The sequence below is a fragment of the Hemiscyllium ocellatum genome, chromosome 31 (genome assembly GCF_020745735.1).
Source record: "Hemiscyllium ocellatum isolate sHemOce1 chromosome 31, sHemOce1.pat.X.cur, whole genome shotgun sequence".
Classification (NCBI taxonomy): domain Eukaryota; kingdom Metazoa; phylum Chordata; class Chondrichthyes; order Orectolobiformes; family Hemiscylliidae; genus Hemiscyllium; species Hemiscyllium ocellatum.
This window is the reverse complement of record NC_083431.1, coordinates 35347696-35372114: the sequence shown is the minus strand read 5'-3', so window position 1 is coordinate 35372114 and position 24419 is coordinate 35347696. Positions and strand designations below refer to the sequence as shown.

At 41.1% G+C, this 24419-nt stretch overlaps 1 protein-coding gene across 1 annotated transcript in view; it reads left to right on the top strand.

The window, feature by feature from the left end:
- Nucleotides 1-24419, top strand: part of LOC132830252 (eosinophil peroxidase-like) — a 94146-nt gene that overhangs the window by 45078 nt on the left and 24649 nt on the right. Inside the window, exons 2-7 of the mRNA XM_060847789.1 lie at nt 5497-5584; nt 13005-13180; nt 15897-16029; nt 21074-21203; nt 22567-22773; nt 23778-24132. Of these exons, the coding sequence (XP_060703772.1) occupies nt 5497-5584; nt 13005-13180; nt 15897-16029; nt 21074-21203; nt 22567-22773; nt 23778-24132 (1089 nt within the window). The remainder of the gene's footprint in view (nt 1-5496; nt 5585-13004; nt 13181-15896; nt 16030-21073; nt 21204-22566; nt 22774-23777; nt 24133-24419) is intronic.

Here is a 24419-nt window from a genome sequence, read left to right as displayed (position 1 = left end):
TCCTTTGGTTCTTTGATCATATTTAGGTTTCTACTTTCCAAATAAAATGTGTGCTCCTTATTTTTCTTGCCAAAATGCAGTAGGTGACTAGTGTTGATGTAGAAAGTGAGGACTGCAGATGCTCCTATGCAAATATTGGGACTACCCAAATGGTTTATAAGGTGAAGTGTCAGAAACGTTCTTGCAGATCAGACCCAGGGATCCCAAGGCAAGTATCAATCTGACCGCTGACTTCAAATCTTGTAGCTCATGCATGTAAAGTAATTTGGATGTTAAGTATTGAACAGGTATTATTGAGTCAAAATTAATTTTGTTCATTATTTGATCCTTAAGATCTTAGCTAAACTGACCTTCAGCATTTTTAACTGTCCTTGTGGACAGTTAAGTGGGGATCTTATTCCAATCAATAAATGACAAAACATGCAAAGTGAATCATGTCTTTGAGTTTTTCATATATGTAACATCTTTATTACATTTATAAGACCTCCTTTTAATTTCATTGGTTATTGATGTAACATGAACAAATGTTTAACTCACAATAATCAATAAAATTATTTATTATTTACTAGCATTTTGCTCTTGGTGCAATGGAACCAAATATCAAAATATTACATCTGTATTTCTAGATCACCTTTTTTAATCAGCACTTAATTGCGAACATCATTCTGAATTACCAACCTAGTTCTTAACTTAATGTCGCTTATTTTCTTTCAGAATGGCAACCCTGTGGTTGTTGGGTGTGTTTCTCACTGGCACTCTCCTGTCTCAGACTGAAGGAGTTATAGAGGGTAAGTGGATCAATCCAACTAATCTATTCCTTACCAAACTCACAAGCTATAAGGAACTGAACCTGATTCCTGTGGAATGGGCTGCTAGATCTCCTAATAGAAGAAGAGATTAGTGTTCCCCAAATCCATCTCTCTTTGAGAAAGGCACAATAATACAATGTGAGAATTAAAAAAGAGATATCTGAAAAAATTGTTTGCAATAATCATAGAATCATTGAATCCCTATCATGTGGAAACAAGCCAATTAACCCAACAAGTCCACTCCAACCCTTCAAAGAGTAGCCCACCCAGACTCATTCCCCAACCCAATTACTCTACATTTCCCCTGACTAATGCACCTAACATTCACATCCCTGAACACTATGGGCAATTTAGCATGGCCAATTCACCCAACCTGCACATCTTTGCATTGTGGGGAAAAACCAGAGCACCTGGAGGAAACCCACGCAGACACAGGGAGAATGTGTAAACTCCGCACAGACAGTTTCCCAAGGTGAGAATCAAACCTGGGTCCCTAGCACTGTGAGGCAGCAGTGCTAACCGCTGAGGCATCAGGCCACCCCATATGAAATTAGATGCCAAAGTAAAAACAAAATATGCCCTTAAAATGGATAAAGCTTGAGTACAAACACCAAGTCATTTAGGATGTGGGAAGCCTGATACCAAAGCTTTGACACCCACTTTTCTTGAATGAAGACATTTGATAAATTCCATATTTAGTCAAATTGAGTTAATCTGCACTGTGAATTGTTATTTTCAAATGTAAAGAAAATCATTACAATCTCAATATGGAGAAATCCATTACAACACTGACCTTTAAAAAGGATCTAAATCATTGAATAAGATTTTACCTAATGGAATGTTCATCTGAAGATTGCAATTGTGTTGACTATGAAATAAGAGTCTTTTGAAACTTTTGATTTAGACAATAAGCTACAGAAAAGATTTACTGAAGTTGCAGATTTGAGGTTTCTGAGAATTAATTACAAATGAATTGAGTTGAAAATTAGCAATGAGAAAGGAAATATTTCTAGCTTCTGACACAATGTACATGACAGGATGAGGGATGTAACAGATTTCAAACTGTTTAATCATGTCACAGTTTGCGAATTACACCACATTGAAAACATTGAAAAATGATATCAATGTTTGATAACCTTTGCAAATCTTTTTGAATTCAGCCAATTAGTTGAGAAATAGTGGAATTCAACAAGAAATGTAAGATAACAAGTTTACACTGAAGTAAGGTCAGGATCCAGGAGAGAACGGGAGCGGGGGAAGGGTATGTTGGTTCAGGGTGATGTCAAGGACCGGGCTGTGCAGAACAGAGATAATGGTGGAAAGAGGGCTTCCCAGGTCCTGGGCTCTTCCTGTTGCCTTTGCTCATCCCTCCCTAGCTCCTAAGCTCCCCTTTTCAATTCAGAGAGTTTCCCATCCAGACCCCTCTCCCTACAACAGAAACTCAGTTCAAAACCTCACACGCTTCCCTGCGCATGTGCAGTAACGCATTTGTGCATGGCGTCCTTATAAGGTCTACACGATGACATCAGTGTGCATAGCCGCACATGCTCCCAATGAGCATGCATGCGTAGTTGACTGAAGTTGTCTGTAATGTGGAGGTACAGGTGCAGATGTTGGAATGGGATGGACAAAGTTAAGAATCACATAACACCAGGTTATAGTCCAACAGGTTCATTTGGAAATACTAGCTTCCAGAACACTGCGCCTTCATCAAGTAGCTGTGGAGCAGGATCTTAAGACACTGAATTTAGAGCAAAAGATTACATTGTCATGCAACTGAAACAGTATATTGACTAAACCTAGATTGCTGTTAAGTCTAGGTTTGGTCCATATGTCATTTCTGTTGCATGAGACTGTAATGTTTTGCTATAAATTCTGTCTTATGATCCTGCTCCACAGCTACCTGATGAAGGTGCAGTGCTCCGAAAGCTAGTGCTTCCAAATAAACCTGTTGGACTATAGCCTGGTGTTATATGATTTTTACTTTTGAAGTTGTCTGTGTCAGTAAATGCTATGATTTAAATACCTTTAAATATGTTGGGTACTTCTAGAACAGAATGACTGAACATTTCTATATATTTCTGAAAAATGTAAACTTTTCAATTTGTCTAAATATTTTTAAAAAGTTTAAAACATATTTTAAACTTTGAAATGTTTTTATGTTTTTTAACAGGCTTTGAAAGGCCTGTCTTCATTGTCAATTGGAGCTTTGAATTGATAATGCCTCTCAGAAGTTCAAAGCTAGCAGAAAATAAATGGTGTTTCCATCAAATCTGTTCAAGGCCCATCTATCATTCCTTGTCTTGATCTTTGCTGAAACTGTTCATCTCTGATTTAAGCAGCTACCTCCCCTCAACTTCCAACCTACTCCTCAAATGTGCACATTGAAAATCTAGGATTTACAGTCTTTACAAATTGAGATATCGATCCTAAATTCAGGAATCAATAGGGTAAACATCAAAAATCAACATAAGATAAAGAAAATGTTTCTATGAAGTAATAAGCTGAGATAATCACACTGGGTGTAGAATTAAACGCTTTCCCATATTGACAGGTTAGGTGGATGGAGGGTAACACCTTCCAGCATCTGCCCCAGTCAAGTCTGGGTGGAATAGTTTGAGAACAGCTTTCCTGCCCATTGCTTATTGAAGTACACATGTTGTCTACTAAAGTCCACTTAAGTCCTTAGCTTCCGTTACTGTTATAAATGCCAGAACAGACAGACTAGGCACCCCCAAAGAACAAACCTGATTGGGTTGTGGGCTGTAGGGCTTGTTCCTTCGGATGCACTCAGTGGCAATGGGAAGACCAGCCAAAAGTGCATCATGTGCTTCTTGCAAAACAAATGAAATATAAAAGAGATTCTGAGATTAATGGCATACATACATTGCATTGTTTCTTGGAACCAGTGATACAGGTTGGTTAAAGCCTGTATTTGAGTTACTGTGACATTGGGATACAGGACCGTAGGAGCTTCTGTTAGGAGGTGCTCCCATAGAGATGTTTAGATATTAACTCCTCTCAATATAACCCTGGAGCCAAGTTATCATTCAACTAATTTGATTGAGAATAACCAGAAGAACTCAGAGGAGTTTTTGAAGGAAGAGACAAAGGTTTACCACTAAAACAAAACATGTTCAGAAAGAAAGGCAGTGAAAAACACAAATGGTTTGTTCATTTTTAGTATCCCTTTTTAAATTCACAGTTAACAGTCATCTTCGCTTGCCATCCCTTCCACTGACAGCTTTGTATATAACTGTATAGTGCTGATAGACGCTTAGTGATGAGTGTATTTTGTTTCAAGCACTCATTTGAACTCTTCCTAAGTTTACACAAAAAAAGCATTGTGGATGCTGGAGATCTGAAATAAAATCAAAGTGCTGGAGAAACTCAGCAACTCTGGCACAACTGTCAAGTTGTGCTTGATCAATTCTAACCTTTTTTTCACTTGTGATATTTTTGCATGCAATCCTTTGGAAAGTAAGATTTGCTCTAAGAAGGTTGGTCTTCATAAATCTCCAAAAAGTAGAATCAAAGTAAAATGAACACCATCTTTTTAAAAACCAGTTGGCAACAACTTTGCAAAAGAGAATCTAAAGATTTTAGCCAGTGAGTTTATTTAGCAAATTGATTTGTTGGATTTGTTAAAAGAGAAATGAAACTACATGATCATCAAATTCACTTTACCAGTGTGTTTCTATTGGCCATGTGCTCCTCAGCGTGAGCACCAAGCTAAGTAAAATTGGTGAAAATGAATGTAACTGATTTACAAAACAGTCTGAGAGGACCTGCAGCAGTGCTCCTTTGGAACCTGTTAAGGAATATCTCAACTTGCAATTTATGTAGCAATTACAAATTGTGGAAATTGTAAGTTGTAAACCATCATAATTACATTAAAAAATGACAATTCCAGAGCCTTTCTTAAAGTGAAAATACAACCCCTAGTATATTAGAGCTGTCAGCATCTTTTTATACATCAGTTGTATTCATTACAATGCTATGTCAATCTGTTTCTGCTATTTAAGCATTGGGAGATCATGTTTTGACATATTCAATTTCAGTATTTAATTAAAAAGAGAATGTCTTGAAAGTGCTGTACGTGATTTCTGTGTCATACCTCAAATACCTGTCACTTGGTTGAAAACAGTCTTCTAGATTCCTGTTATCGCCACAGGCAAGATACTCCACCCTAGATTGGTTTATTCAGCTTTTCCAGGTAATCTATGCTCAAAATTGAACCAATAAAAATTAAGCAATGCCCCAATTACTGTCATAGTTGAGAAAAATAGCTTATGGATACTACTGGAACAAATTGTAAGTTTCCTACTGGGAAGGCACTCAATAAATAGAAAGTAACAATAACATTTTAAATTGGAGCTACACTGGCAGCATGTCAGGTCAGATGCTGTCACAGCTGAGTGGAGTTATTTTGGTCCTCTACTGTATTTCTGAGCCTCCACACTCTAATAGTTTATTGCTTCAAAGTATGCTAATTGATACATTTATTGCAATGAAGCACTTGCATCAATTAAACCTGAAAGCAGTCACTCTTGCAATCCTCTGTCACACTTTCAACAAGATGTTTTTTATTCAATTGACAAAATTAGCAAACGGCACATCAAATCACTCCCCAACTTTCTCAAAGTGATGACCTGTTTGGTTCAGAACTGCATTGTTATTGTTTTAGATGTTGCCCTGGGCAGTCCGTTTGTGGAAAGTTCTGTACGTGAAGCCATAGAACTTGTGGACAAGGCCTACAAAATGTCCAGAGACCAGTGAGTAATTATTTCTTATCCATTTACATGAGATGTCCAAATTTCAATGTGAACCTTCTCATGGTTTATTCATTTCTGGAGATCAGAACATTTTGGTGCTGCAATGATCAAACATACACCTTTTGTGTTAAGGGTTTAAATTTGGATTTGGAAATTAATTGTGATCATAGGAGAACATTCTTGCTAGATGTGTTGTGGCACAGACACAAATAGCAAGTTAAGAGGAAAGGCTAAGGAAGGATATTTTTCTCTGTAAATTAATTTTGTAAGTGGCTTGAGTGAAATATTAAACGTGAATGTGAAACATGTGACTATGAGGTATAATTTTGATGAAATACATAGTTTGCATTTATATGGTTTTAGGAGTATCAAAATAGTGTGCAACAACTAATTGCTTTAACTTTCAAGTGTTACTGCTATTACACAGGGAAACATCAGAATCAACTTGTCTATAACATGACCTCTCAAACCTCAGCATGAACACATGTGAAATAGGTGCAGGAATGGACATTTCAGTAACTGGAGCCTGGTCCATCTTTCAGTTGGATCATGACTGATCTGACTGTAGCTTTAACTCCATTTTCTTGTCTGCCCTTCATACCCTTTGACACCTTTATCAATTAAAAATCTGTTCAATCAGCTTTGAATATATTCAACAATCTAGTCCCCACTGCTCGTACGGGTAGAGAACTCCCAGGATCTTTAAGAAAAGAAATTTCTCTTGATCTCCATCTTAATTTTTTAAACTGAGCCCCTAGTTGTAGATTTGTCCACAAGAGGAAACCATCAGATCAGACTCTACCTTGTCTAGCCCTCTCATAATCCTACATATTTCAATAAGATTATTCTCATTCTTCTAAATTGAAAGACTTGGCATGACTTGGTCAACCGCTCCTTTTAAGAGAGACCCTTCATCCAACAATTCACTCTAACAAATCTTCTCTGAACTAGTTCTAATGCAAGTGTAACTCTCCTGAGGCTAGGCAACTAATGTGACACAATCAATTGAAGTGTGGACTCACCAATACAATGCACAATCATAGCAAGATTGTGAAGAGATCCTGTGGCAAAGTGATAGTGTCCCCACCTCTGGAGATGGAGGCCTGAGTTCAAATCCCACATGCTCCAGTCATGTGTCTGAACAGATGGGTGGTATATGTTAACCTCTTCCTGAGTGTTTCAGGCTTTCAGGGAGCTAGGTTGGAAGCTCAGGCTTTCAGGGAGCTAGGTTGGAAGCTCAGAGTTAGAACAAACAGAGTTGTAGTCTCTGGTTTGTTACCCGTGCCACGTGATAGAGAGTCGAGGAATAGGGAGAGAGAGCAGTTAAATGCGTGGCTACAGGGATGGTGCAGGAGGGAGGGATTCCGGTTTCTGGACAACTGGGGTCCTTTCTGGGGAAAGTGGGACCTCTATAAAAAGGATGGGCTACACCTGAACCTGAGGGGCACCAGTATCCTTGGGGGGAGGTTTGCTAGTGCTCTTTGGGAGGGTTTAAACTAACTCCGCGGGGGCATGGCAACCAGGACTGTAGCTTTAGGGTACAGGACCTTGAGTGTAGGGAGGTTAGGAATAATGCAGCGATCTCTAAGGAGGGTGCCTGTAACCAGAAAGGTGGATTGAAGTGTGTATACTTCAATGCCAGAAGTATAAGGAATAAGGTAGGTGAACTTGCAGCGTGGGTTGGTACCTGGGACTTCGATGTTGTGGCCATTACAGAGACGTGGGTAGAACAGGGACAAGAATGGCTGTTGCACGTTCCAGGGTTCAAATGTTTTAGTAGGATCAGACATGGGGGTAAAAAAGGGGGAGGCGTGGCATTACTTGTCAAAGACAGTATCACAGCAGTGGAATGGACGATGGAAGAGGACTTGCCATCTGAGGTAGTTTGGGCTGAGGTTAGAAATAGGAAAGGTGAGGTCACCCTGTTAGGTGTTTTCTACAGGCCTCCTAATAGTCCTAGAGAAGTAGAGGATAATATTGCGAGGATGATTCAGGAAAAGAGTGAAGGTAGCAGGGTGGTTGTTATGGGGGACTTTAACTTCCCAGATATTGACTGGGAGAGCTATAGCTCGAGTTCATTAGATGGGTCGGTGTTTGTACAATGTGTGCAGGAGGGTTTCCTGACACAATATGTCGACAGGCCAACAAGAGGGGAGGCTATATTGGATTTGGTTCTAGGTAATGAACCAGGCCAGGTGTTAGACTTGGAGGTAGGTGAGCACTTCGGGGACAGTGACCACAACTCGGTGACTTTTACTTTAGTGATGGAGAGGGATAATCGTGCACCGCAGGGCAAGAGCTATAGCTGGGGGCAGGGAAATTATGATGCAGTGAGGCATGACTTAGGATGTGTGGATTGGAAAAACAGGCTTCAAGAGGAGAACACTAATGAGATGTGGGGATTGTTCAAGGAGCAGCTACTGCGTGTCCTCGATAGGTATGTACCAGTCAGGCATGGTGTAAAGGGCCTTGTGAGGCAGCCGTGGTTTAGTAAGGAATTGGAGTCCCTTGTGAAAGGGAAGAAGGCGGCATATGTAAAGATGAGGCGTGAAGGTTCAGTAGGGGCGATTGAGAGTTATAAGGTAGCCAGGAAGGAGCTAAAGAGGGAGCTAAGAGAAGCGAGAAGGGGACATGAAAAGTCTTTAGCTGGTAGGATTAGGGAAAACCCAAAGGCTTTCTATAGGTATGTCAAGAATAAAAGGATGACTAGGGTAGGTATCGGTCCAGTCAAGGATAGTAGTGGGAAGTTGTGTGTGGAGGCGGAGGAGATTGGAGAGACATTAAATCTGTACTTTTCATCAGTATTCACTCAGGAACAGGACACTGTTGCTGATGTGAATATGGAATCACAAATAATTAGAATGGATGCCCTGGAAATATGCAGGGAAGAGGTTTTGGGAATATTGGAAAGGATGAATATAGATAAGTCTCCTGGGCCTGATGGCATTTACCCCAGGATCCTATGGGAAGCTAGGGAGGAGATAGCAGAGCCATTGGCCTGGATTTTTGTGTCGTCATTGTCAACGGGAATAGTACCAGAGGACTGGAGGATAGCGAATGTGGTCCCATTGTTCAAGAAAGGGAGTAGGGATAGCCCTAGTAACTATAGGCCAGTGAGTCTGACTTCAGTGGTGGGCAAAGTCTTAGAGAGAATGGTAAGGGATAAGATTTATGAACATCTGGGTAGGAATAACGTGATCAGGGATAGCCAGCATGGTTTTGTGAAGGGCAGGTCGTGCCTCACAAACCTTATTGAGTTCTTTGAGAAGGTGACTAAGGAAGTGGATGAGGGTAAAGCAGTAGATGTTGTGTATATGGATTTTAGTAAGGCGTTCGATAAGGTTCCCCATGGTAGGCTAATGCTAAAACTTCGGAGGTATGGCATTGAGGATACATTAGAGGTTTGGATTAGGAATTGGCTGGCTGGAAGGAGACAGAGGGTAGTAGTTGATGGATTATGTTCATCTTGGAGCGCAGTTACTAGCAGTGTACCACAAGGATCTGTTTTGGGACCATTGCTTTTTGTTATCTTTATAAATGATCTAGAGGAAGGACTTGAAAGCTGGGTAAGCAAGTTTGCGGATGACACAAAAGTCGGTGGAGTTGTGGATAGTGAGGAAGGAAGTGGTAGGTTACAGCGGGATATAGATAAGTTGCAGAGCTGGGCGGAAATGTGGCAAATGGAATTCAATGTAGCTAAGTGCGAAGTCGTTCACTTTGGTAGGAATAACAAGATGATGGATTACTGGGCTAATGGTAGGCTACTTGGTAGTGTGGATGAGCAGAGGGATCTTGGTGTCTATGTACACAGATCTCTGAAAGATGCCACCCAGGTAAATAGTGCTGTGAGGAAGGCATATGGTGTACTGGGCTTTATTGGCAGAGGAATTGAGTTCCGGAGTCCTGAGGTCATGTTGCAGTTGTATAAGACTCTGGTGAGGCCTCATCTGGAGTATTGTGTGCAGTTTTGGTCGCCATACTATAGGAAGGATGTGGAAGCTTTAGAACGAGTGCAGAGGAGGTTTACCAGGATGTTGCCTGGAATGGTAGGAAAATCTTATGAGGAAAGGCTGAGGCACTTGGGGCTGTTCTCATTGGAGAAGAGAAGGTTTAGGGGAGATCTGATAGAAGTGTATAAGATGATTAGGGGTTTAGATAGGGTAGATACTAAGAACCTTTTACCGCTAATGGAGTCAGGTGTTACTAGGGGACATAGCTTTAAATTAAGGGGTGGTAGGTATAGGACAGATGTTAGGGGTAGATTCTTCACACAGCGGGTTGTGAGTTCATGGAATGCCCTGCCCGTATCAGTGGTGAACTCTCCTTCTTTATGGTCATTTAAGAGGGCATTGGATAGGCATTTGGAAGTTATTGGGCTAGTATAGGTTAGGTAGGATTCGGTCGGCGCAACATCGAGGGCCGAAGGGCCTGTACTGCGCTGTATCCTTCTATGTTCTATGTTCTATGTTCTAAGACTATCCCACTTTTATACTCAATTCCTCTTGCAATAAAGGCCAATATTCTGTTTGCTTTCATAACCACTTGCTGTACTTTTTGATTCATAAACAAGGATATTGAGATACTGCTAACTTTTAACATTTTGTAATCCTCCCCTGTTTAAATAATATCATGTTTTTCCATTCTTTCTGCTGGAATGGACAGCTATTTCATCCACCACCACCACTCCACCCGAGCATACTCACATCTGCCCATTTTCTGCCTGGTCACTTAAACTATTTATGTTCCTTTGAAGACCTTTTGTATTCTCTTCACAAATTTATTTCCTACCTATCTTCATGTTATTAACAAATTTGGCTACAATTCTGCTGGCCTTTTCACTTAAGTTAAGTTCATGCTTCAGTGCTCTACTAGTTAGATTTTGCCATCTTTTAAATAACTCATTTTTCCTAACTGTTTCCTATCAGTTAGCCAGACTTCTCTCCATACTAATATTTATCTTCAACACAATAAGATCTTATTCTGTACCTTGACAAGCCACCCTATCAAATATCTGGGCATGCATATGGTCACAGAAATTTGAGGATGCATACATGAGGATCAGTGGTCGGCACAACATCGTGGGCTGAAGGGCCTGTTCTGTGCTGCACTGTTCTATGTTCTATGTTCTAAAGATCGTTTGGACACCTAAATATTTACATCACTGGTTCTCCTTTATCCATGCTATATGTTATATCCTGAAAGATCTGTAAAATATTTGTCAAACAAGACTTCCTAAAGATGTTGTGGTTCTGTGCGCCGAGTTGGGAGTTTTTGTTGCAAATGTTTCATCCCCTTTCTAGGTGACATCTTCAGTGCTTGGGAGCATCCGGTGAAGCGCTTCTGTGCTGATTCCACCGGCATTTATAGTGGTTTGAATCTGCCGCTTCCGGTTGTCAGTTCCAGCTGTCTGCTGCAGTGGTCAGTATATTGGGTCTAGGTCGATGTGTCTGTTGATAGAATTTGTGGATGAATGCCATGCCTCTAGTAATTCCCTGCCTGTTCTCTGTTTGGCTTGTCCTATAATAGTGGTGTTGTCCCAATTGAATTCATGTTGTTTGTCATCTGAGTGTATGGCTACGAAGGATAGCTGGTCGTGTCGTTTCGTGGCTAGTTGGTGTTCATGGATGCGTGTTGTTAGCTGTTTGTCCTATGTAGTGTTTTGTGCAGTCCTTGCATGGGATTTTGTACACTACGTTGGTTTTGCTCATGCTGGGTATCGGGTCCTTTGTCCTGGTGAGTTGTCTGAGCGTGGCTGTTGGTTTGTGTGCTGTTATGAGTCCTAGTGGTCGCAGCAGTCTGGCTGTCAGTTCAGAAATGCTCCTGATGTATGGTAGTGTGGCTAGTCTTTGGGTTGTGGCATGTCCTCATTTTGTTGTCTTTCCCTTAGGCATCTGTTGATGAAATTGCGCGGGTATCTGTTTTTGGTGAATACCTTGTATAGGTGTTCTTCTTCCTCTTTTTGTAGTTCTGGTGTGCTGCGGTGTGTTGTGGCCCTTTTGAATAGTGTCCTGATGCAACTTCGTTTGTGTGTGTTGGGATGGTTGCTTTCATAGTTGAGGACTTGGTCTGTGTGTGTGGCTTTTCTGTATACCTTCGTGGTGAATTCTCTGTTCGGTGTTCTCTGTACCATCACGTCTAGGAATGGGAGCTGGTTGTCTTTTTCTTCCTCTCTCTTGAATCAAATTCCTGTGAGTGTGGTGTTGATGATCCGGTGTGTGTTCTCTATGTCCCGAAGTCCACCTTGGACGATGGTCATCCGAAGGTCCGAGGCTGAATGCCCTGGACCACTGAAGTGTCCCCAACTGGGAGGGAACCTTCCTGTCTGTTGATTGTTGTGCGGTGCCCATTCATCCGTTGTTGTAGGTTATCTCACTTATTAGATTAGAATCAATCTAAACATCAGGTCATAGACAGAGAACACAGGGGGACAATACCTTCAACATATTGTCTAGCTATCACCATTGTTAGCAGCTAACCCGAAAATGCAAGTTTAAAAAGAAGGGTTTTGTGATTTACACATGAAAGAAGTGAAACTATCACTGTATTCTAACAGATCGAAGGCTGAACACAAAATCAATTTTTCAATGTATAATTTCTGTTACATCACACTGCAAATTTTTGATATAAATTCTGTGTTACAATCGAGCCCTCCACAATCATCTGATGAAGGAGCGTCGCTCTGAAAGCTAGTGTGCTTCCAATTAAACCTGTTGGACTATAATCTGGTGTTGTGTGATTTTTAACTACTTCTCCAGTGTTTGTGATTGTGTTAAGTTCTTCTGTTCATTTGTCTCTTGATTTTCTACTGATCTTGAGTTTCTTTTTATGTCTTCAGCTGTGAAGACATAAAAAGCCTCTTTCATTTACTGATTCAATTTCCTCATTATTTCGTTCCACTAAGAGACCATTGCTGATTTTAGCTAGTCTTTCTCCTTTCAAATGTTTACAGAAGCTTTAACTGTGTGTTTTTATATTTCTTGTTTGTTTCCTCTCAGACTTCAATTTCTCCCACTGATCCTCAAAAATTTCCAACTGACTGATATACCACTAACCTTCATGGTTTTATCTGCCTTTGCTTTCAATTAGATGCAACCATTAACTCCCAAAGTTAACCACAGATTATGTAATGTTTAGCAGAAGCTGTCTTTCTCAAACTGAATGTGAAATTCCATTATGTTGTGAATACCTTTGCCTAGATAATTCTTTACCAAGAGCTTTATAATTAATCCCATCTCATCACGTTGTTAGTGAAAAAAAAATATAATGGTCAGTGTTGGGAAACTCTAATCAAAAGTGACTGAAACTAGTGTTCTTAAGTAACAAGCTGTTACTAAAACAGTGGTACTGTATCCCAGGTTCGTATTTATACATTCACTTCCAGAGAGATGTCTCCATTTAGTCTGAGCTCTTTTATTTCCAGACACAAGGAGAAACTGAGAAAAAGGTCCCTGAGAACAACTGACCTTCTACGTTTCTTTAAGCAACCGTTGGCAGAAACAAGGAGAGCAGTGCGATCAGCAGAGTACATGGAAACGGCACTGCACCTTATTCAACGCAATGTTCATCGAGTCCACAAGCGGTCCCTGAATGCATCAGGTCAGTTTAGAAGTGTTTCATCCACAGATGAGTGAAACACAAACTGAACCCAGCCAGGCTAGAGTGAATGTGACATAAGAAGCAAATATAGAATGTGACAGCACAGAACACTATTTACTCTGCTGGGTGTGTACTAGCTGTCTGAAGCAGCAAATTACATACAGTGACTCCCCTGCCTTCTCCTTGTAACCCTGCACTGTTTTATTTCCCAGATAATACTTCAGTTTTCTTTTAAGAACTTTGATTGAACCTCCCTCACCCTTTTCAGGCACTGCATTCTACATCTTAACCATTATCTGTATAAAACTTCTTCCCTCAGATCACGTTTCCCTTTTTTGCCTTCTCCTCCTCAACTGCCTGCCTTTCCAGTAGGTGAGCAAGGTCACCCAGATATCCAGGCACCTATCGTCAGGTGTGAGGGTGGCTGGGAGCTGTATTCCCTCCAGTCTGGATGAAGGCGGCAAGTTGAAAGACTCCAAAAGCTACTCCCGACACTGGCCTCTGACCACTCTCCCCATGCAACTCACTGCTGAAAGAGGCAAAACAAAAATGTTATGTTGCCAATGGATCCTTGCAAGGTCACTGGCACTCTTTAAGACCCAGAAACTCCTGGCCTTTGGCTGAGGAACTCCCTGGTCAGCTCTGAGCAGTTAATCGAGTGATCCAATGAATTTTCTCAGTGCAGGGGTCAGGAGATTAATCAGTGCAGAGCTTGCCTGCCCCACAAAATCTGAAAAAGAGAAAATCATGACTCAAATCAATAAAAACAGAGGTCAATCTACATCTAATTAAAGAAAAACTACCCCAAAAAACTGCAGGCACTAGAAATCTGAAACAAAAACCAAAATTGCTAGAGAAACTCAGCAGATCTGGGACCATCCATGAAAAGCACAGTCTGGTGACTGGACCCGAGACATTAACTTGCTTTCCCTCCACAGGTGCTGCCAGACTTGCTGAGTTTCTCTGGCAATTTTTTTTGCTTTTGTTTCAATCAATGTCTCCTGTTAGCCACTCTCTCATTGGTGAGTAATCAACAAACCCAGGCGAATACTCTGGGACAAAGGTCCACATCCCAGCACAGTGCTGATGACATTTAAATTCAAATAAAATAAAGACACAGAACATAGATCTAATTATAGGAATCATGAGAATTAAATTATCATGTGTTATAATGTTAAAAATCCATCTGGTTCACTAGTGTCCTTTCATGAGCAAAAAAATCCACCATCCTTTCATAGCTATGGTTCTGTGTCTCTCCAGTAATGTCATTCATTCTGAACTGCCCTCTGAGATGTTCTAGCAGACCATTCACAATCAGGGGCAGACAACAAATGCTGGCCAACAATATCCACATCCAAAAGAAAATAAATCCAAAAGGACTTCCTGATAACCATAACATGCGAGGTGGAATGTAAAAGAAAGTGTTTTGCAGTCTGCTGCACGTGCTAGTCCATTTTTTTATTTGGATGCTGAAGAAATACTCTCGCATTCCTGGAGCATGTGGTGAGCAGTGTACAATCCAATCATGAAGGCTGAACCTATCCCAGCATCAGTTTGATGTCGAGGAACCAGCTGGAGACTCTCCGTTGCTTTTTGCTTTCAGAAATGGTGGGATTCTGGTTGCAGTATAAAGAAAAATATTGATGTAATCAATAAATGGATGATGCCAGTGCTTAGAGTCACCTCACTGATCAAAATAGGTGTCTCTAAATGGTTCACATATGCCACCTCACCTACTTAAAGATACCTGAAGGAAACACTTGTTGTATTTTGCAATCCAACCGACTTATTTCATTCAACCCCATTCCATGATCGCTAAGAGTTTACAACAATATTAGAAACTGAGTCATGCGAGAATAGGTTCCATTCCCAAAAACACGATCAGCCTGGGACAGTGCAGACTCAGGCCAGGGAGTGAATGATACAAGTCAGAAGATCACTTGTGACTGGCTTCAGTCCAACTAGCAGTTTCCTGCATGCTGTCTGACCACAGGGAAGACATTCCATTTTTTACTGATCTATTCAGTTCAAGACCCCGTTTCATCTACTGAGTATTACAACTCACCTCCAGCACATTGAAGCTGAAAATGTGTTGCTGGAAAAGCGCAGCAGGTCAGGCAGCATCCAAGAAACAGGAGATTCGACGTTTCGGGCATAAGCCCTTCTTCAGGAATCAGCCCTGATTCCTGAAGAAGAGCTTATGCCCGAAACGTCGAATCTCCTGTTACGTGGATGCTGCCTGACCTGCTGCGCTTTTCCAGCAACACATTTTCAGCTCTGATCTACAGCATCTGCAGACCTCACTTTCTCCTCCAGCACATTGAAGGTAGGTTGGGGAGAATCTCCCAGGAAAATCTGTCCCAGGATTTCAGATTCCTGATCTGGCACTTTCCTGGCTCTAACCTGCAGCTGTTGTCCAATGTGAGAGACTGTCACTTACAAGATCTGCCTGGAAGCAGCCTGTTTGAGAACCCATGAATTTCTCACACAGGCAGTGTGGAATAAAGTCAAAGTTGGCAGTGGCACACAACAGCAGGTCATACTGCAATTCAAACCGACAACCACAGAACCTGGACTGGTGCAACCATTTGTACTCCTCAACAAAGCACAAGGTACTATTGGTAATGGAAAATCAGATTATTGTTTAACTGTTATACTTTTAGTGTGTGAATTTCTCAGAGATCAGAACTGGTTAACGACTGTGTGTTTCCTCCAGATTTATTAACACCGGCTGACCTGGATACCATTGCACGTGTCACAGGCTGTCTGGCCATACGCCAACCTCCGATATGTAAATATGACTGTTTTTCAGACCGATACAGGACTTTCACCTCTGTGTGCAACAACAGGTAGGAACTGATGCTGCTGGTGACCACTATCCATTGCAGTGATTGAGTGCTAAGCAAATACAGCCATTGATTAAATGTTTTTATCTTCATCTTAATTAACATCTACTCATGATAACCAATAGACCATGTCTTCAGAAGCATTTATATCATTGTAATACAAACAGAAAATGCTGGTGCTGCAGCCAACATTGTGGAAAAATAAAGTGACCTTTCTTCAGAGCCATTTGACATCACATTGATGCAGGGGGCCTTTCAATGCTGACAACAGTCTTAATTGAAGAGTGAGAGATAGAACAAGAGACAGTCCGGAAACCAAAATGGATTGTAAAGATTTCACAAAGCCAGAGCTTTTTTTTTTAATAATAGATACCTGTTACTGTGGATAGATGGACATTGGGGGAGTGAAGCTTTTCCTACTGAGGTATTTCTGGGCATTTTCTATTTTCAGGGTCAGTGTGGACTTGTTGGGCCGAAGGGCCTGTTTCCACTGTAGGGAATCTAAAATCACACAAAGTGTAAATTGACTCTGAACCATACAAAAAGTTGTAACTTTATAAATTCCAACTTGTCTGATGAATCCTCCAAAACCTCGAAACATCTCCATCAGCAATTTAATTGTAAATTTTTCACTGGTTTGTCAGTACCCTTCTAATTTCAAAGTAACATCTAGTTTATGTTTACTATAGTTATACTTCCTTTAAACCATTGTAATTGATAGTTGAATTTTTGAGTTTATTTTAATTCTTTCATGGATTGTGGGCATCATTGGTTAGGCCAGCATTTCCTGTGCATTTATAGCCACACTTGAGGAGACAATGATGAGCTGTCTTCTTGAAACACAGTATTCCTTTTGACATCGTAAAATGTTGTTAGAGAAGGAGTTCCAGGATTTTGTCCCAATGATGCTGAAGAACTGTGTCGTATTTCCCAGTCAGGATGGTGAATGCCTTGGAGGGGAACGTCCGGTGGTAGTGTTCCCATTTATCTGTTCCCTGTATTCTTCTAGATGGAAGTGATTGTGAATTTGGAGACTGATGTGTGAAATACCTCCAGATGTTGGTATCCTGTCACAAACATCGCCTTTGTTTACACCTGGAAAGTCCTTGACATTAGTCCAGCTCCCTCAGAACCAGCTGTCAGAGTGTCAAAATGTCTGATACTCCTCTTTTTATCTGTCAGCCAGGGCTCCCTGATTGGACCAGATTCATAGCTCTAATCAGGGAACTCATATTCTATGATAGCTGAAAATGTGTTGCTGGAAAAGCGCAGCAGGTCAGGCAGCATCCAAGGAACAGGAAATTCGACTTTTCGGGCATAAGCCCTTTTCCAGCAACACATTTTCAGCTCTGATACTCCAGCATCTGCAGACCTCACTTTCTCCTCATATTCTATGATGTCCACCTAGCTGATCTCACTACTCTCTGTATGGGACTTTGGTGAACCTCTGCACTGCACTTTGTAAATGGTGCACATTGCTGCTGCTAAGAATTGGTGATAGAGGGAATCAATGTTTCTGGATGAGGTGCCAGACAACTGGTTTATTTTATCCTGAATGGTATCAAGCTTCTTAATTGACGTTGGAGCTGCACTCATCCAGGCAAGTAGAGAGTATCCCATCACACTCCTGGCTTGTGCCTTGTCGATGCAGGACTGACACTGGGGAGTCAGAAGTGAATTGTTCGCTGCAGGATTTCCAGCCTGTGACCTACTCTTGTAGCCACAGTACCTGTGTGGCAGGTCCAGGTCAGTTTCTGATCATGGTAACCAGCAGGATATTGGGGATTCAGTGATGGTAATGCAGGAGCTGAGTGGTCTTGGTGAAAGACAAATAGGGTGTCAGTGATTATTGTTGTGATGTTGGTGATTGTTAGCATTGTTGATTACACCTTCCATCATTTTACTAATGATCAAGAGTAGATTGATGAGGCAATAATTAACTAGCTTGGTCTGTCAAGCCTTTTGTGTACAGGACATATCTGGGCCAATTAGAAGAAAGTGAGGACTGCAAATGCTGGAGATCAGAGTCAAAGAGTGTGATGCTGGAAAAGCTCAGCAGGTCAGGCAGCATCCAAGGAGCAGGAGAGTCAACATTTTTTGCATAAGCTCCCGATGAAAAGCTTACGCTCAAAACATCGACTCTCCTGCTCCTCGGAGGTTGCCTGACCTGCTGTGCTTTTCCAGCAACGCACTCACAATATCTGGGCCAATTTTCCACATTATCAGGGAGATACTATTGTCGAAGCAGTATTGGAACAGTTTAGCTAGGGGTACGCATGTACTAGACCACATGTCCTCACTCATATTGCTGGACTGTTGTCAGGGTACATAGCCTTTGCAGTATCCAGTTCCACTGATCATCCCTTGATATCACGTGGAACGATTTAGATTGGCTGAAGACAGGTTTCTGTGATGCTGAGGAACTTTGGTAGATGCAGGTATAGATAGGATAGATCGAGTGAATCCTTAGAAGAGTATAATAGCAGTAGGAGTATACTTAAGAGAGAAATCAGGAGGGCAAAAGAGGGGACATGAGATAGCTTTGGTAAATAGAATTAAGGAAAATTGAAAGGGTTTTTACAAATACATTAAGGACAAAAGGGTAACTAGGGAGAGAATAGGGCCCCTCAAAGATCAGCAAGGCAGCCTTTGTGTGGAGCCGTAGAAAATGGGGGAGATACTAAACAAGTATTTTGCATCAGTATTTACTGTGGAAAAGAACATCGAAGATATAGAATGTTGGGAACTAGATGGTGACATCTTGGAAAATATCCATATTACAGAGGAGGAAGTGCTGGATATTGAAAAGCATAAAAGTGGATAAATCCCCAGGACCTGATCAGGTGTACCCGAGAACTCTGTGGGAAGCTAAGAAAGTGATTGCTAGGCCTCTTACTGAGATATTTGTATCATCAATAGTCACAGGTGAGGTGGCGGTACACTGGAGGTTAGAACAGAGAACATAGAAATGTACAGCAGAGTAAAGGCCCTTTGGCCCATGATGTTGTGCCAAGAATTAATCCTCATGTAAAATAAAATAACTTAACCTGCATATCCCTCAATTCACTGCTGTCCACGTGAATATCCAGCAGTCTCTTAAATGTCCCTAATGACTCTGCTTCCACCACCACTGCTGGCAACGCATTCCATGCATTCACAACACTCTGCATAAAGAACCTTCCTTTGATGTCCCCTCCATACCTTTCTCCTAATATCTTAAAACTATGACCCCTCGTGCCATTCAATCCTGCCTTGGGGAAAAGCATCTGGCTATGACTCTAGCCTTTCCTCTCATTATCATGTACACCTCGATCAGGTCACCTCTCTTACTCCTTCTCTCCAGAGAGAAAGGTCCGAGCTTCGTCAACCTCTCATCATAAGGCAAGCCCTCCAGTCCAGGCAGCATCCTCTCCAAACCTTCTGTATCTTTCCTATAGTAGGGCGACCAGAACTGGACACAATATTCCAAGTGTGGTCTCACCAGGGACTTGTAGAGCTGCAATAAAACCTCGCGGCTCTTAAACTCGACCCTCCTGTTAATGAAAGCCAAAACACCATATGCTTTCTTAACAACCCTATCCACTTGGGTGGCAACTCTGAGGGATCTATATACTTGAACACCCAGATCCTTCTGTCCCTACCCACTGCCAAGAATCCTGTCTTTAATCCTATATACAGCACTCGAGTTCAACCTTCCAAAATGCTTCATTTGCATTTATCCAGATTGAACTCCATTTGCCATTTCTCAGCTCAGCTCTGCATCCTGTCTATGTCGCGCTGCAGCCTGCAATAGCCCTCTATAGTATCAACGGTACCTCTAATCTTTGTGTCATCTGTAAATTTACTAACCCACCCCTCAACCTCCTCATCCAAGTCATTTATAAAAACTGCAAAGAGCAGAGCTGTGTCCACTACTTTTTGACTTTTGCATAAATAATTTGGATGTGAGCACAAGAGATATAGTTCGTAAGTTTGCAGATTACACCAATACTGGAGGTGTAGTGTATACAGCGAGGAAGGTTACCTCAGCTTACAACAGGATCTTGATCAGATGGGCCAATGGGTTGAGAAGTGGCAGATGAAGTTTAATTCATCTTAGCAGGACTTATACACTTAATGGTAAGGTCCTCGGGAGTGTTGCTGAACAAAGAGACCTTGGAGTGCAGGTTCATAGCTCCTTGCAATTGGAGTCACAGGTAGATAGGATAATGAAGAAGGCATTTGATATGCTTTCGTTTATTGGTCAGAGTATTGAGTACAGAAGTTGGGAGGTCATGTTGCGGCTGCATAGGAAGTTGGTTAGGCCACTGTCAGAACATTGCGTGCAATTCTGGTCTCCTTCCTCTTGGAAATATGTTGTGAAACCTGAAAGGGTTCAGAAAAGATTTAGAAGGATGTTGCCAAGATTGGAGGATTTGAGCTACAGGGAGAGTCTGAACAGGTTGGGGCAGTTTTCCCTGGAGCGTCGGAGGCTGAGGGGTGACCTTATAGAGGTTAAAAAAAATAAAGTGGGGCATGGATAGAACAAATAGACAAAGTCTTTTCCCTGTGGTCGGGGAATCCAGAACTAGAGGGCATAGGTTTAGGGTGAGAGGGGAAAGATATGAAAGGGACGTAAGGGACACAGAGGGTGGTACATGTATGGAATGAACTGCCAGAAGAAGTGGTGGAGGCTGGTACAACTGCAACATTTAAAAGCCATCTGGATGGGTATATGAATAGGAGGGATATGGGCTGGGTGCTGGCAGGTGGGACTAGATTGGGCCGGGATATCTGGTCGGCATGGATGGGTTGGACTAAAGGGTCTGTTTCCATGCTGTTCATCTCTATGACCTTATGACTCAAAGCCTGGAAATCAAGTTTACACTGACATCTACTGGCTTCATTCACACAAGAATACCTGTGAGCCTAAATTTAAATGCTTTTATTATTCATCCTTCAGTTGTAGAAACATTACTTGGATGAGTGTCATTTAGACTGGGTCCTATTTTTGGATTGGGGACATTGATGAAAAGAAGTTTAACATTTTTCTTTTCCTGACTTCCAGAAGGAAGCCTCGCCTGGGATCGTCCAACATTGCACTCAGCCGATGGCTCCCAGCTCGCTATGAAGATGGGGTTTCACTTCCACTGGGCTGGACTCCAACCAGGCAGCATTTTGGATTCCGGCTGCCACTGGTAATTGTTTGCAAATCAGGCAAAAATAAATCAAAATCTCTATGCTATCCATAAAAGAGCTGTCTGTTGGCAGTCACCAGTAATATACCAGCATCATACTTGGGGCAGGTAATGAGGTGTGCTAGTGTAGTATCCCTTCTTTATGACCCCAGCTGATATTATTACTGAACAAATTAGATCATGGATAGATTAAATTTTATTTTCTTTATATATAACAAGATAGTCGTCACTGAACCACAGACCTACAATATTGAAGATTTGGTATTAATCATAATTTATTAATCAAGACAAAAGAAGATCAAACCGAATAGACAAAACTATTTTCACATGATACAAACTATAAGATTTCAAAACACTCAGTAACATACAATCCCATTTATTCCAACATCACCCCTCAAACACCAGAAAGAACCCATTCTCTGTCACCTTTATGGATTGACCTAACTTTTCTTACAACTCCCAGTCCTAAAAGTTGGGTAGCCTCTTCTTTGAGTGTTCACCTGATTGAGCTTTGACTCTCCTAGCTTCAAATAATCACTTCAGGGTCTAACTAAATACTTCTGGTGTGGAGTTTTCAAACTGCTTACACTTAGGTAACTTGTACCTTAACCATTCTAAAGCATGTTCTCTCTTCAGGAGAAACTGTTTTACACATCTAATTCCTAGTGTGACTTCTTCAAACTGAAACCAAAAAGCAACGTTTTTGTTTCCAAATGACACATGTTTCCTCTAAACAAAAAAGAAACTCTTTTGGATCCTTCTGACTGAAATTCTAAGGCATTTCATTCTTTACCTTGTCCACTGGTCCCCTGTGAACACATTCCAGGAAATGTATCCTCATACTTTTAAAACATCAAGGGCCCTGAAAACCCAAAAAATCTGAAGCCTGTAGCAAATGATGTTAAAATGCATATAAATCACACATATTACACCCTACTGCACCTAGAGTTAACCTGTCAGACAGGATGAAGTTCACTTTTACCCTTTCAGTGTTCAATGCTATTTTATGAGTTCTCTTTGCAACAGTTCAACACAGTCTTACTGGGTGTGGACACAAAACACAACTAACTCTTTAATGCAGTAGTAACTGAATATACATTGGCAGTATCATTGGAAAGACCATAATGCAATGGTATATTAAACGGTCCACTGATTGAACAAGATAAAAAGAAAATCCCAGTCTGCTATTGAATGTCTCTAGCTTGGCATGTTCTTTGTGTTCTCATGGGGTTTCAGTCTTTATTAATGTTTTCTTAGTTGGGAATGTGTTGCAGAAGAGCAGATGAGAGGACAGTAGATATATCATTGATGGATGAGCCTTGACACGATTTCATGTGATGAATGCTTTCCTCTTTTCCTCCAGGTTCGAAAAGTGTCAAATGATATCCTGAGAACAGCCAATAAAGATGTGGTCTCAGATTTAACAAGAAGTCTTTTTTTTATGCAATGGGGTCAGTGGATTGATCACGACATGAGTTTAAGCCCTTTTAGTGGCAGCCTCCAGACCTTCAATGATGGCATCAATTGTGACCGAACTTGTATTCAGCAAAGTCCTTGTTTCCCAATTAAGGTTAGACCTCTATTCCACTCCTGAAATTCTTTGTATAGCATGTGATCTTTTCCCTTCCTTCCATCCTTGATCCATGCATTTTCTATCAGCTCACCAGTGAAATTAAGAGTATTCAAATGTTTCCTGGTGATCCAGTTCCAAATCCTTAACGATACCCTCTGACTTGGTTTGACCAACAGTCTTTACTCATAATAGATCATGAGAGATGCAACTGAATTCTTCTATAGTAGTTGAAATATTGACTAAGGTGGAATGGGGGCAGAGTGAGGAACCATCTGGCATCTGATCGATGAATTATTGAGAACAATTAAGACCAGTAGAAGATAGATCTGTTATTATGCTCTGGAGCTATAGTGTCAGATTACCCATTGCGATTGAAAAGAAATAGAACACTGGGGTTTCTGTAATACAGACTTGATGTGTCTTTTTTCAGTAGTGTTCTTAGAATCTTCGTTTGCACTCTTCTTCAACACTCTCCACTAAATCAACAAGAAGTCAATGAATGGAGTCAAATCCAATGATTTCATCAATGAAGTTTTATTGTTAATGTACTTTATTCTTTGAGCTGTAGTGTTCTGAACTGTGTCTATCCTTGATTATGTATTTGTAACTTATCACAGCTATTCTTTGTTAAGACATTCTTGCCAAATGATTAAATTTGTGCTTTTAAAAACATATATTTATTCATTGCCTATGCATAGTTCCTATTCTGCACTAACCTGCATTATTTTATGGTGTTATACTCTCATTAAAATCAACCAACTATTGCTTAGTCTTTTAATTTATCTGTTCTGAACTTATTTACCTTTCTTTTGTAAGCTTCCTGACAATGTGCCTTGGTGTCACCAGGCAATATTTAACAATTGCTGAAGTCAACTGCTCCATGTTATTTATTCTGTGAACAATAGCATGCAGAACAATTCCTTGTAGAATTGTCCCAGTCACTGACTGCAGACAGAGCCTCTTTCACTTTGATCTAAAGTGTTCTTGATCTTTCCTGACAGATCCCTTCAGGTGACACAAGAATCAAGGACACAACTAAATGCTTGCCGTTCTTCCGCTCAGCTCCTGCGTGTGGCAGTGGTGAGCTGGGTGCATTATTTGGAGATGCCAACACTCGTCAGCAGATCAATGCACTTACTGCTTTCATTGATGTGAATGAAGTCTATGGCAGCACAGACTGTTTGGCCAACAAACTCAGAAACCTCACTAATGAACTTGGCCTGTTGGCTGTCAATGAGAAATACTCTGACAATGGGCGAGAATATTTACCATTTAACACCATTTCAAGCAACCTTTGTGGAAGTATGGGGGAAAGTTGTTTCACCAGTGAAAATTCAACTCCATGTTTTTTGGCTGGTGAGCAATAGCTGGATTAAGAACTCCTGTCTCAAGTCATTTTTGTATGGGACATTCTTTTTACATGCAGTGCTCCAGCCTTGCAATCGTTTAACACGCATCACAGGAATTTACTGTACATAGAAAGAAAGGTGTTAGGAGTTATCAAGTAGCAATTGATTTTGCAAGAGTTGGAAGATGGCCAGAGACAATAATTAAAATATGAGAGAACATTGCACAAAGATTTGCACAAGTGACCGTAAAGTCTGAAGAAAATAGCAATCTATTGAGCAATAGCAAGACAAAAA